The following is a 15,068-nucleotide window of genomic DNA, read 5'->3' on the forward strand; positions in this document are numbered from 1 at the left end:
GCATCATGAGTAGCCCATGGTAAAGAGATAGAGACACAGGGAACAAAGGATAAAAACCCCTCCGTAGGAGTGACCCAAGGGATGTGTGACAACAATCCCTAAGCAAAGAATGAATATCCTTGCATCTGAAAGGTCATGTGGGAGGGCTGTGAGTGTTTGGGGATAGTAAGGGCACATGAGGGCTCTGAGTGTCCGGGGGTAGTGAGGGAAATACCCATCATAGCCATCCCAAAGTATAAGGATGTGGTAAAGTGGACATACATAAAAGGTACAGTATTAAAGGGTTGCATTCCCCACGCGGTGTGGTGAATGGAGCGTAGATAGAGTGTAGGAGAGGAAATGAGAAAGTGCTAGAGGCAAAGATGAAAGATCCAACCCCTGGTGTGCTTTGAGTGGAAGTGGATCAAAATGTGAAGAAAACAGTGGTGGGATGGGAGGAAGTTACCAAGTGTGGTTTAGTTGCTCAAATGAAACAGATGGTAGAGATATACTTGATGAAGGGCATCTGCTCTTCGAGAGCCTCCTCTATTAAGGTTAAGACACTAAAAATCCTCCAGATCCTACACAATAAAAGAAGAAACAAGCGAGGATTTTGGCTCTTACAACTCAAAAGCATTATACAAACCTGACATAAGGCTTGGCTGAGATGAAGGAGATGGATCACCAAATGCACCGAATACCGTGGTCCCTCCAAAATCAAAGAAATGGTCAATCTCAACACAATCAATCTAGACGGAGTAGTAGCACTTGTTGGAGGGGTGTAAACCTAATTGTACATGATGCGCAAGTACTCCTCAAACTCTTCATCTATAAGATAACTAAAACGAGAAGAAAAAGGTAGCAAAGGCAAACATGTATCTACCTCCTCCTCAAAACCATAATGCCTTCTCAGAGCCTCCAATGATGGAGAAGCTTGATATACATATATACATATGTATATACATACATATGTATATACATATGTATGTGGTACCATCCTCGTATGTAGTTATCCATATATATATATGTATGTATGTAGTTATCCATCACGGAAGAGGCAGTGGTACCATCCTCGTATGTCATAGTATATTGTGCTAGGACATATATATGTATGTAGTTATCCATCACGGAATAGTGCTAGGACATATATGACAGTGGTACCATCCTCGTATGTGCTAGGACATATATAACAAGAGTGATAGTGCTAGGACATATATATATATATATATATATATATATATATATATATATATATGTATGTATATACATACATATATATATATATATATATATATATATATATATATGTATGTATATACATACATATATATATATATATATATATATATATATGTATGTATATACATACATATATATATATATATATATATATATATATATATATATATATATATATATATAGTATATATATATACATATATATATATGTATATATATATACATATATATATATGTATATATATATACATATATATATATGTATATATATATTAACGTCTACATAAGGCCAATGTGGCCTATGAGACAAAATCCAGAATACATCCATGTCTAATGTCATCTCATCAGTAAGGTAAAGATAACATTACAAATAAGTGGGTGGCCTATGAAACAATACTAAAAATAACTGAAAATAACTATACGATGGGACAATACTAGGGTTGAACCATGTGTAGTGTTGTTTCATCGATAGAAAAGAAAAGGAAAGAAAAGGAGAACCAGATTTGATAAAGCCATGTACAAAAGTGTGGTGGAGACTATGGGCTGTAGCTGATCTCAAGATCTGCTAGGCTGGTAGTGTCAGTAGGGTCGGCTCTGCAGAAAAGTATGTCACTGCTCTCTGTGTGTCCTTCTGGATGAGCTGGCCTCCTATCTCGCAGTAGTGCAGTTTGGTGCCTCTCGAGCTCCAAGAGGAAAAGACCTAGGCATCTCTGGTCCTCATACTCCATGACGCGACGAAGAGGTCCAAATCCATCACGGAAGAGGCAGTGGTACCATCCTCGTATGTCATAGTATATTGTGCATCTGCATATGTAGTGCTCCTCTGTCTCAGGCTCTCGACCACAAAGCTGGCAAGTCCTATCCTCTGCTAGGGTATTTGTCCATCTACCTGTCTCCATCTGAAGCCTATGTGAGGAGGTGTGAATCTGTCCGATAGCAATTCGTACGCTATGGGAGAGATGGGTGTTCATATATGCTGGCCGAATAGTGAAACCATCATCAGAGAGAGACAAGAAATGATTCCTGTAGAACTCCATCCTCGATCCTAGAGGGAGTGGTGGATGGATCCATGTCCTTGCTGTCTCAATCCTCAAGATATCAGCTCTGATCACCTGGTTCAACTCTGATCGGCTGAGAGAAAGTGTGGGGCAGTCAATACTATAATCCAAAGGTGGAAGACCGTCAATATCCAAACCATGTAGACTCATCCAAATAGCCATCTGTGAAAACCAACAGTTCTTCTCGCCTCCTGCTGCTAGTTGTCTAGATGAGGTTAGTGCCAATCTAGAGTATCTATGGCATGGAAGTTCCCATAGTCTGTGCCAAAAGGTCACTACCCTGAAGAGTGCCTTCGTAACTATAGGTGTTGCCCCTAGCTCTGCTTTGACAATGGGATGTGGGGTGGAGGGCTTACTCCTAATCATCCGTGCTATCATCATGATCAATGGCCTTTCCATGCTATCCCAACCATCATAATAATCCCTCTCTACTCCAATCTGATCAATGAGTGGGCTAATACGCCTATGGTACAAGCTACAACCCCATACCTCTGCTCCATATAGTAATGTAGGTGTGACTAGGATGTCAAACAACCAGAGTTTGGTGCAGGGCTCCTGGAACTGTATGTGAGCACATTGACTCTGGAGTGCCCCTAGTGCTGCGTATCCATGTGCCAGACGCCCCTTTGATGCCCCTCTCAACGAAAAACGTGGACCAGAGAAGGTGACTCCCAAATAGACATATTTCCTCACATGCTCCAATATCTCTCCCCCAAATGTGAACTAGTACATAGATCTAGTCACCCATGTTGCTGACGTATTGAAAACAATGGTTTTGGTCTTCCCAAGGTTCACTGTGAGGTCTTTATCTCTACAGAAGATATGCAAAGCATCTAGATGGCACCGCAATCCCTCTGGTGAATCTGAAATGAAAACAATATCATCTGCATACAGTAATATTAGTATCAACACCCCTACCAGACTGGCTCCAGCTCCTCCTCAGTCTATGTAATCAGACACTTCATCTATGTATAGACCAAACAATGTAGGTGAAAGTGGACATCCTTGTTTTACTCCTATGATACTGTCAATCCTCTTTGATAGCCCCCCAGGTGCTCGTACATGACCTGTCACTACCTCATATAATGCATAGACACCCCATCGTATACCCTCTGGTACTCCAATGTCCTACAATCTCTGCATGATGCATGTACGAGACACTGTATCAAAAGCTTTGCGAAAGTCTACAAAGCAACAATAGATCCTCTTGTCTCAGGCTCGACCCTCCTCAATAATGGCTCTGAGTGTGAGAATATGGTCCAGCGTGGTATATCCTCGTTTGAAACCTGCCTGTCCTTGTGCTCTCTTGCCTTGCATTTCAGCCCACTCACTGAGTTCATGCTCCAATATAGATCCATATATCTTGGTCAAAGTATGACCGATCATGATAGTCCTGTAGTTGCTAGGAATCAGGGGATCACCGCTTTTAAATAGCGGGATTATAGTATTGTCTGACCAACTCATAGGGAAACCTTCACATACTGCTCTATATATGTCACAAGCATGTGAGAAATGTTCTGCTACTAGTCCATCCTCATCCTGTGCCCTCCCATTTTGTAATCTATAAATTGCATCCTAACCATTTTCCATGTGAAGAAAGACCACTGTGTTGGCCTACAAGCTTGTGGGGGCTGTATAGATGGCTGTCCTGGCGATCATACAGCTGTCTCCCATAGTCAAGCCAAGCATCTGGTGATGTAATCTGTATGGGAGGCTCTCTTTCATGAAAGATCTTCCATGCGCTCTTGCTATCCCGCCCCAAAAATAGTTGATATATCTCTGCTTCTGCTTTTGCTAAGTAGTCTCATTTCTTCTTCCGCACAAGGCGTTTGAAGAACGCCTTTGCTTAGCGATGTGTCTGAGTGCCTAGCTCCACTTCTCTTTGTAAGCGAGCTCGAGTGACTCCACTCATCATCATACTAACTATTTTGGGGAGCAGTAGATTGTGTGGGTCTACATCGGGGCAAGGTGTGTGGGAATGCATACATGGCTAATCCATGTATGGCCTTTGCTAAATCCCTTGTACATTCTTCCAACAATCTACTCAAGTCCAATGTATGTAAACTGGTCTACAGAGAACCACTGTAGATATGTGAGGTGTCTTCTGTAAAGTAGTATTTGGGATGTCTAGGGAGGCATGGTGTTTCATGTTTCATATGTACACAAGAGAGCATGAATATCAAAATAGCATGATCTGCTACTATGCCAATTGGTCTCTTAGATATCTTAAAGTTTTGAATATCTGGTATCAATGCTGGTGAGCCCATCAAGTAGTCCACAGTCCTTGCCCCTCCTTTGTGATTCCAGCATGTCAAATTGTCAAATCCTAGCCATTGTGGCAGACCATTAAAGATGGCTAGTCTATGTGTACTTCCCAAAGTCAATAGGTGTGTCCCATAGGTACTCATTTATCATGGGCTCTCCTGCACATGCCTATTTCATCTATGTCGATCTCTTTGAACACGGCATTATCATGCATATAAAAGTCACTCTGTCTATCTCCACTGCGTGCATTGAAATCTCCTACTAATAATATGTCCCCAATGCTAGCATATCTCATGATATCCTCATAAAGTACATCAAAGGGAGATCCATCTCGTGTGGCATAGGTAGAATTTACAAGAGGGAAGTAGCATATTGTGATGAATATATCCCGTGGTCTTCCTGCATGTATTCTAATCCATAAATATCGTGCATCATCATCTCTTTTCATTACTTGCACTATCCCTTTGAGGTCTTCCCGGTATAGTATGGCCACACCTCTAGAACCCCTAGTGCTTCCTGATTTTCTAGCTGCTGGACAAAATGCACTTTCCCACCTGTATCCCCGCACATCCGGTAGTCGGCCACCTTTACATTCGTGTGTTTCTGTGTACATTGCTATATCTATGTTTCCGAAGCTATCTTCAAAGTAACCAACATCCAAGCGTAGGGCTCCATTACAATTCCATATTGACATCTGAAGTGTCTCATAGGCCTCGTACCGTCATGAAGTCCTTTTGTCAGTGATGATGACTCGTCCATCTCTATAAACAGCTCACTTTCTCTCTTTGCGAGCCTCCAATACCTTGGGCATGTGTTCTCTGCGATGCGCTATTTGTGCTAGGGTAAGGTCCTCATCCAAATAGATATTCTCACCCTTGAGGGCTCTCCTCTTGGAGAGGAAGGCCTTTTTTTTCTCTATATCCCTAAAGCGAAGAATTAGAGCCTTGGACTTAAGAGTCCTCTTTCCCCACTCTCCAAGCAATAACGATAGGTACGTTTGAAGCCCCAATTTTGTCAGCAAGTGTCTTAGCATCTTCCTGTGGGCTGCTCTTCTCCTCCCATCCTACTACCCATACGTGTAAAACCCTAGCCCATCTCCTAGCCTCTTCTTCCAAGGTAGCATTCATTACTTCAGTCTTGTTCATGGATGTTCCCTTATTCTTTTTTACTACCTCAATCCATGGGCTAGCTTCTTCTATTTGCTTCTGTGTTGTCTTTGCCACTTCTGCCCATGAGTAAACCTCCTTTTCATATGCCTTCAAAGTCTCTTTTTTTTTTGTAGTTCTTCTTGCACATTCATTTCTTTTTTCTTAAATGTATTCAATTATTTCCCCAGTTCTAAGATTTCAGATTTGTAGCCATCTACCACTTTCAACATTTCAATTTTCAGCGTATGCATTTCGAATAGCATTTGTGCCTGTAAGTCATTCTTAATCATTATCTACATGTCTTGTGTTTCTGCCCTCTCATTTACTATCAGTTCGGCTTTGACCTGCTCTCGTATTTCTTTCCCTAATTCTTGTCTCATAATTCGTAGTTTAGAGCGAATCATGAGATGAATTTCTTCGTATTTCTTTTCATTCATGGTGCGTGAGGTCTTTCCATGCCTGCTGTCAGATGCTGGGGAGACGGTCTAATCACGGACCCTACGGTCATACATCTTGTACCGTGTGTTCTTAGAAGAGTTGTTGAACATTGCTTCTTAGAGAGTGTTGAATAGTAAAGGGCAGCAAACTAGTCATCATAACACAACAATCGGAGACTGAAATCTGGTAAACGCAACAATGTACCACCAAAGAAGGCTGAAAACTCGTCCAACCGACGCAAAGAACTATCAAGCGACAATGGGAGACGTGTGTGCTGATGTAGGCGGCTTACTGAATAACAAAAATGCACATACTGCAACAATCATCCGGTAGGAGAGATGGCAGTAGTCTATCATCTAGCACCAAATGCTGAAAACGCAGGCTGATCAAGTGCTATGATAGCGCAACAGATGGAGGCCTCCAAACAACAGGGCAATGGCTGAAAATAGGTTGCCTAGGGCTGGATAGTGATGGGCTACAATCGTTGATGGCTAGACAATGGACAGTAGGTGGCTGATGGCTGAAATCTACACGGTAGAGTGAGAAACCTGCATAAAAGAATGAGACTAAATGGTGGGCAGCCTATCTACTTATAGATGTTGAAGGGTGGCCCAAAAGTTAGGGTTTTGAGGGACCACCGAAACTCTTTTGAACCGCACACCAAATTTTCCCTTTTCATTAATTAAACGTGTCTTGGGGCTATTTAAAAATGCTAATCAGTTGTAAAATATGTTTTAGCTTAACACTGCCTAACAAGACATGCTTGCTGAATATTGTGACAGCTGAATACAATTTCAGTCAATTGATTGCAATCCTAACTTGCAATCAAGTGACTCTGGTCTACCTAGTCAAGAGAGTTGATGTATATCAGTGATGGAACTGTGAAACCAGCCTTTCTTTTTACAGAAGCATGATGGAACCCCAAAATGCACTAATTTACAGCAATCATTGAATTCATAAAATAAATGACAAATAGAAAAGTTAACACTTAGCCACTTTGGGCTAACACACTGTTGGCCACAAAACGTTGGTGCCCCTTCTACTATTTCTTTTTAAATTAATTTCAAAACACTTGTTGTACAACTAAGAATGACTTGCATCCCCAAGAAGAGTCCAGAGTCAAGCATCTTGGACCAAACAATTTTTTCTTTCTCGCATATACAGGCACAGAACGAAGTTCAATCACTGCAAAGGTCTCACATTAAGATGGACATCATATGATCTCAGAAGGCAGGTGCACAACTGGATTGAAACAGAGTCAACTATGCTGATTATTATATATAAGATAAATTTAGATATCAAGAGATTTACAATATGTATTTTTCCTTGAATATGGTTCAGATTTGCAGATGGCAACCAGGTCTCAATAAAAAATGAACAAACAGTCAGGCCTCCAAGTTATTGTTTTATAAACATACATATTGACATCCCTATCTTGATAAGTTTCACATCCTCTTCTGTCAATCCACGCTCTGCATCAGCAGGCAGAACATTATTAATTTTATCTTCATCGAACAGTGTCTTGCTGCACCAAACAAGACAGCAACTGATGAGCTAGTTTCCAACAAAAATCAAAAGCATTACAGCTTTCAAAGAGCTGGGCAAACAATATCAAATAAATCTGAGTTCAAATACATGGTTATGATAGCCTCTCTCTCAATCTGTGCACTTGGTTCTTTATAGAGACCCTGATACACTCTTCATTACAGATACTTGAAAATATCACTTCTAAATAATTTTATTATCAATCCAAGCAATGGTCCAAAGAGTTTTGACCATCCAAACTGCTAACTAAATGTCAAAAGCAGTTACTGAAGACAGTAGGTCTTGGCAACCAAGCTGCTGTGACCTGAGCCTATACCAACGTAATACACTCCTACATGGTCCTCCCATGAGGTGCACTAAGAGTGGAGACAGAAGAAGGATACACTACTCTGAATAATGTCTGCTTAACTTGTACAATTGACACCAGAAACTGGTTCGTGATCTGCAATATAAAATTATGGTTGCATCAAAGCTGTATGTGCCAATCAAATATAAGGTTCTTCCAATTGGCTTATTTTCATGCTCTTTTATTTGAAGGTTCCTCCTTGCTTCATGTCCAACTTTTGCAGCGCCATCCTTTCCCACCAACACATATTTCTATGCTGTTTCAGTAGGTTAATCAAGGGTGTTTATTATTGTACACCACAATATTTGTTGATCTAAAAATGCATTAGCTTCACTTAAACAGCCCCAAAACATAATTAATTAAGGAAGAAACCTTGTTTATTTAAAAAGAAATGTGTTCCTAGAGAGTGTCTCTATCCCATAAGCACAAACCCACTTGGGAGGGCTCAAACTTTCTATAAATAGGTATGTTGCTCTCCATTCAGCCCTAATCTCGTTTTTGCAAGTTTCAAGTGTTTTCAGCTTGCTGCCCACATCCCATTCACAGAGAACATCGCAGTCCAAGCTGTCCATTGCAGTTTTCACTCATCTTGCACCTGTTTCCAGCCCTCCATCATCATTTTGCTACTCTTTTCCAGCCAGGCAACTATTGTTGTGCATCATCCAACTGTCGAACAACCTGCCACGTTGGCATACTGCTGTGTTTGCAAACCCCAACTGCCACCCTACAGATTTCCTCTCTCCTCTCAGCTATCGCTGCAGATTTTCTCTTCTCAACCTGCATTCACTGTTTTCTCTCTCGTTCCAACTACATTCACTATTTTCTCTCTCCTCACCTACATTTTGTCTTTCTCTCTCCTACACTACCATCAGCATCAAATCCAGCCTTCCTTTGCTGCATTTGCTGGTGTTCGACATCTAGAGGCTGCCTTGTTACGATTTGGGATCCATTCAAAGTACGACAAACTCTCCAACTCATTACCCCTACCCTAATCCTTGAGATACAAGAGTTCAAGGTATAGTATTCATTCACTTTACGATGTGTTTGCTATATGAGCATTGTATATTCAATAATCATATCACTTCATTCATTCTCTGTGTTCATTGTCTCTGAGTTACCCTAACCCTAATTGTGTTCTTCTATAAGTTTGCGCTTTGCCGTATGGTGTTATTTGTGTTTCTGTGTTAGGGTATTTTCTTCACAATATTCAGCAGCCATAATCCTATACAAGAGCCTGGATTTGTAACACAGCGTAAAAGCATTTAATGTCCAAGTTTTGCCCAGTTGAGCGTACATATGGACACATGCCAATTGAACCATATCGTGCAAGGGCTCAAGATAACTATGTTCACCAAAGGAGTTGTCTTGATGCAATGAAGCTTGATATAATTTGCATTCCAAAATAAGGACTAAACCGTGATGGATCATGATTTGATGATATCGAGGCAGGAAAAACCCACAACATGCAAGTGAAATATCAGTGACCTAAACAAGCCAAAGTATGCAATCAAGCATTATGATTTTCTTTGTGAAAAAATATGTGCCTAGTCATATTACTCAAAAGAAATTACAAAGAACTACACTTGCTCAATAGTCTAGCAAGGGCTGTCTACAAATCAAAATCCACTTATATATATAAGCCTCTCATGGCAGCATGGAAGTGGAATATAATATCACCGAGGATGACTATCCTATAAGATGAAGAATAGGCCATGGCCACCCTAAGTGTGAAGGAACTGCTGCCAAAGCTCCCATCGGTGTCAAGAGTCTTCTTAGAGCTACTCCCAACAGCATCCTCATAGAGGTGGATATAGAATAAAGACAGCTTTCCAAGGTGCCATACACAAAGAGGCTCTTACCACTGAAAATCATCTCGCAAAACATGCCTTCCAAATGTGCCACCTTGTGAAGCTCTCAAGGAGCTCCCATATATCCAATCGCGATGCAATATGCTCCAATGCCTAGTGGCATGTCTATATCATTGTGCTTCTGTCATGGCCGTACACCTTGTGTTTCCTCAATGTAAACCCTAGCAACTACTACGCAGTTTTCTTCACATGGTATCAAAGCTGATGCTCTTCTACATAGTATCCTGCAGATATTGTGGAGTGCTAGTTTTTGCAGGAGGCACATAAATGACTTAAAACTAAATCACATGTCGCAAGAACCCTCCCCATGATGTCCATGATGTCTTATCAAGCTTCTCCATGATTGGAGGCCCTTAGGAGGCATTATGGACTCAGCGAGGAAGGCGACACCCCACCTTCACCTTCACCTTCTTTGTTTTCTCCTATTTTAGATTTTCAGTATCATGACAAAGGAGAAGTTTGAACAGTACTTGTGCATCACGTATAGTCAAACTTACATCCCTCCTACTAGCTTTGCTACTCCATCCAAACCAGTTGGTGAGATTGGCCACCTCTCCAATCACGAAGAACATACAACATTTGGGACAACAGACAACCCATCTTCTTCATCTCAACCAAGCCCAATGTCACATTCGTACAACCCCTTTGAGTCATATGAATCAAAACCCTCTCTTGTTTCTCCTTTTGGTATGTAGGATCTAAATGATTTTCTATACGTGAACTACCCTTAAATAAAAAGATAAACATTTAATCATATTTTGAAACACTTAAATAATACAAATCACCTTTCAAAGTACATGAGCATCAAATTAATTTGAAATCATTGAGTCAATATGTCTTAGTAACAATTGATATACAAAAGCTTTGTTACATGATCAGCATTTTTAAACAGCCCCAAAATATGCTTAATTAATGAAAAATGCAAATATTGTGTGCAGTTCGAGAGAGTTTCAAGAGTCCTTCAAACCCTAATTTTTTTGGACACCCTTTAATATCTATAAATAAACAGACTGCTCATCATTCAGCCACATCCCTTCAATGCACATTCTCTCCTCTATTGCATTTGATCCATCCAACATCGCCATTCCACAAATTGCATCCTTCATGCGTTCGACTCTCCATTAGCCAAGCAACACGTGGTAGTCCTCCCTCGTTATTAGGTGTCAACCCTACAGTCTACATTCGACCTTCTAGATGACACATGTCCTCTTCTAGATGCCACATGTCTTCTTCTAAATAATCATATTGGCCAAGTATAATTATAGGGCGTTTTGGCTATTATATAAATTGCCTTTTAAAGTATATGAGCATCAAATAATTTGAAATCATTGAGCCAATACATCTTGGTAACAATTGATATGCAAAAGATTTGTTACATTCATGCCTCTTGAAATCTATCTTATTCTCAAGACGATGCTTGTGAAGTATTTCTAATCCTACAATTTCTTTATAAGCTGCAAGTGTTTCTGGAGAGTCTTTAAAATACTCTTTTGGCATTCATTTAGAATCTAAATGAGAGTAATTTTTAAATTTCAAAAGAAGTTTTTTAGAAATGTTTCTTTCTTGTTTCTAGATCACATGAAAGACTATTTGCTTTGGTTGAAGTATTTCCTCCTGTTCATCCACTTCAAGTGGATCCTCTATTACACATTCAAATGGTTAAGGCCCTTCATAAGGCTTCAAAAGATGAATATGAAAAGCATTGTGAATTCTCCAATGCTCTGAAAGTTATAACCTAGAACGAACATCATTAATCTTTTCAATGACTTGAAATGGCCCATAATTTCTTGCTGCAAGCTTAGTGACTTGGGATAAAGACTTGTTAGAGTGTCTTAGACAAGCTTTGTCCAATTTCAACCACACTCAATCTCCTTCTTGTAAACTCAATTATCTTCAATACTCATCTGTTGCTTTCTTTTGTTTTTCTTGAGATTCTTGAATAGCCCGTCTAACTTGGACGAAAGTTGTATCTATATCATGCACGAACTCATCAGCATGAAATATCTCCTCCTTGGTTTTAAGAATAGGTAATAAGAGTGGTTTTCCATATATAATCTCAAATGGTGCTTTACCTGTGGAAGTATGAATTGTGTTATTATAAGTATATTCTACCAAAGACAAATACTTTTCCCATTGTTCATTGGCTTTATCGCAATAGCACTTCAGCATATCCAATATTGTGAGATTGGCCATCTCACTTTGGCCATCTCTTTGAGGATGGTAAAAAGAAGAAAATGTAAGCTTTATATCCAAATTTTCAAAAAGAGCTCGCCAAAAGAGACTAGTGGTTCATGGATCTCTATCACCTACGATGGATTGTGACAACCCATGATAATTAAAGATTTGTTGAACAAATATTCTAGCCATGTGTTGAGACTTAATAGTCTTCTTAACTAGAATGAAATGAGCATGTTTACTAAACCTGTCAATAATAGTCAATATGTCATCATTACCGTTTGCTGATTTTGGCAAGCCAAAAATAAAATCCATAGCAATACTTTCTCAAGGTTGGCTCCGAATTGGTAATGGTTGCAAAAGCCTTACAAACTTTTGGCGATCAAACTTAATCCTTTGACACACAAGACGTTCTTTGATAAATTATTCAATGTCTCATCAAAGACTTAACCAAAAAAAATACATTTTAAGTGTCTTGGTTGTGGCCAAAATACAACAATGAGCCATGTAAGGAGTCGCATGGCATTCTTCCATTACTTTAGACTTCAAATCTTTAATAACACATAACTTATTCTCTATCAAAAACAATCCATCTTTGATAACATAAGAGTTTATCCTTTTACCAAGTTGTAAACTCTTTCAAATGGTTTCAAAACTTCATCAAAAGCATACATGTCCCTCATACTAGTAAAATATGTATAATGAATCGTGAAACTGCATGAAACTGAGATCTTCTTAACAAGGCATCAGCTATCTTATTTTGCTTCGTAGGAATATGCAATATTTAAAAGTTAAATTGAGCTAAATAATTGGCACATCGAATGTGCTTTTCAAATATCTTTGGTTGGTTGAGAAAATATCTCAAACTATCATGGTCCGTCTTGATGAGAAATTTTCCACCTAAAAGATAGTGTCTCTAATCTTTTAAAGCTTAAATGATGGCCATTAACTCCTTTTCATAGGTAGCACTATTCTTTTTTACATTTTGCAACATTCTATATACACAAGCAATTGCATATCCTTACTAGTTTAAGACTGCACCAATGCAATCTCCTGAAGCATGACATTCCACAAAGAAAGGTTTTGACAAAATAGATATAATTAAAACAGATCCTTTGTTGATATAAACTTTTGCCCTTCAAAAGCTTCATTATCTAGTTTAGTCCATCGGAATGCCACTGATTTCTTACTTAAATCATGCAATGGTCTAACAACCACTGCAAACCATTTAATGAATCTCATGTAATAAGAGTATAATCCCAATAAACTTCGAACTTCACGGACACTAGTCAATTCTCGCCACATTCTACAATAGCCTTGACTTTTTCTAGATCCGTCCGAATCCCATCTTTGGATACAATATGGCCCAAGTAGTAAATATCTTCTAGGAAATTTGGCTCTTTTTGCTATTCATATAATGTTTGTGTTTGCGGAGTTCTCAAAAGTTTCATGATCTACATAATCTCCTATCTCAATTCGTAGTTTTCCAAGAATGGCAGCAACTTCAAACTCCATTCCTTGAAAAGCAACACCTGACCTTTCTGGTGTTCCAAACCTCTCCTTTGGTAGATGTAAAGTTTCAACAATCTGAGGATGGATATGATGATATGTAGCTCCTGTATCAAAATGAATGAGAACATGTTAATTAGCAATCTTAACCCAAGTCATAAAAAGCTTCCTTTTCTCTAACAAAGTTTCATCTTATTGCAAGGATTTCTTAGATACAATCTTTGCTTGAGGTGTCTTTTTGGGCAAGTTTTCCTTCTTTGCCTTATTCGGTCATGTGTCCTTTTTCTCCACAAGAGAAACATCGTCCTTCTCTTATATATTCTGCTAACTATTGAGATGTTAGGTTCTTTTTGGATAGCAAAGGTGGTCTATCTCCATCCTTATGCTTTGGTTCTTGATTATCAAACTTTTTTTGGTGAGACATCTTGGTCTTGTTCCTTTGTGGTTTTTCCTTTGAGGCTTTACCAAGCATCAATGGCATATGCAGTCCTTCAACTTCTAAGGTTGCATCTCGGGCTGCCTCCAAAGCATAGTATCTCAAAACGTCATTTCGGAGCTGCTGAAACGGACCGGCCGTTTCAAACCGGCACAGAAACGGCAAACCGCTGGTTCGCGATCATACGGCCCGTTTCAGTGTTGGTTATCCAGCACGCCGGATCGCAATTTGAGTCATTCCAGGCTTCTCGACTCGCACGGCACACTCCAGCTCTCGTCTCCTCCTTCTCAAACCTCCAACTCCCCCCCCCCCTCCCCCTTCTCCTCCTCCTCCTCCTCCTCACCAACCTTAAGGAAACTCCGAATACAGACCATAGAGGCGTAAGTAATAACATCATATGCAAAGGCCAATTTATCCAAAGTTCTTTCGTAAACTGAAAAAAGCTTAGCCCTCTTTCTTTTGGTCCTAAAGTTATAACATGTTTTTCACGCAACAAATGTATCCAATCAATCTGGCAATTGTTGACTGAAAATTAATGAAGTTCTCCTCCTCCTCCTCCTCCTCCTCCTCCTCCTTTTAATCCATTACCTAAAGGCTAATCATCATATCATGGCGCCAAACCCATATTGGAGGCACGTCACTCCAATCAAGGGATACGAGAGCTCAAGCGGATCAAAGAAGTGGCAGTGCAACTATTGTGGATTGGAGAAATCGGAGAGCGTAATGCACGTGAAAGACCACTTGGCATGCATTCCCAACAAAGACATCGGACCTTGCGCAAATGTGCCGACAGAAGTAACAGTAAGTCTCCATCTTTGCCGTCGAAAGCATATGGGTATTGAGCTACAAGAGGATGAATCCTCTCATCCAACACCACATCGGGCTAATGAAGCACAAGTGGGGCAAAGAGAGGCTAGTGGGCCTAGTGACACTAGCCAAATTGGAGGTGTCAGTGGCCCATCAAAAAGAAGTGCATCCATATCCGTATCAGGTCCAAGTGCAAAAGGACCCCATTGCCATCTCCTAGTGGTGGTGGGCAAAAGGGCTCCTTGCATGGTGCAA

General features: G+C 39.9%; 1 protein-coding gene across 3 annotated transcripts in view; it reads right to left on the reverse strand.

Moving 5' to 3' along the window:
• LOC148028368 (cyclin-C1-1-like) overlaps window positions 1-15,068 on the reverse strand; it is a 104,677-nt gene that overhangs the window by 66,620 nt on the left and 22,989 nt on the right. For all 3 annotated transcript variants that reach the window (XM_087690188.1, XM_087690190.1, XM_087690189.1), the window contains one exon: window positions 7,546-7,652. In XM_087690188.1, coding sequence (XP_087546314.1) covers window positions 7,546-7,652 — 107 coding nt within the window. The remainder of the gene's footprint in view (window positions 1-7,545; window positions 7,653-15,068) is intronic.

This window comes from Lygodium microphyllum, chromosome 12, assembly GCF_053477565.2.
Source record: "Lygodium microphyllum isolate KBCC chromosome 12, Lygodium_microphyllum_v1.1.10, whole genome shotgun sequence".
Taxonomy (NCBI): Eukaryota; Viridiplantae; Streptophyta; class Polypodiopsida; order Schizaeales; family Lygodiaceae; genus Lygodium; species Lygodium microphyllum.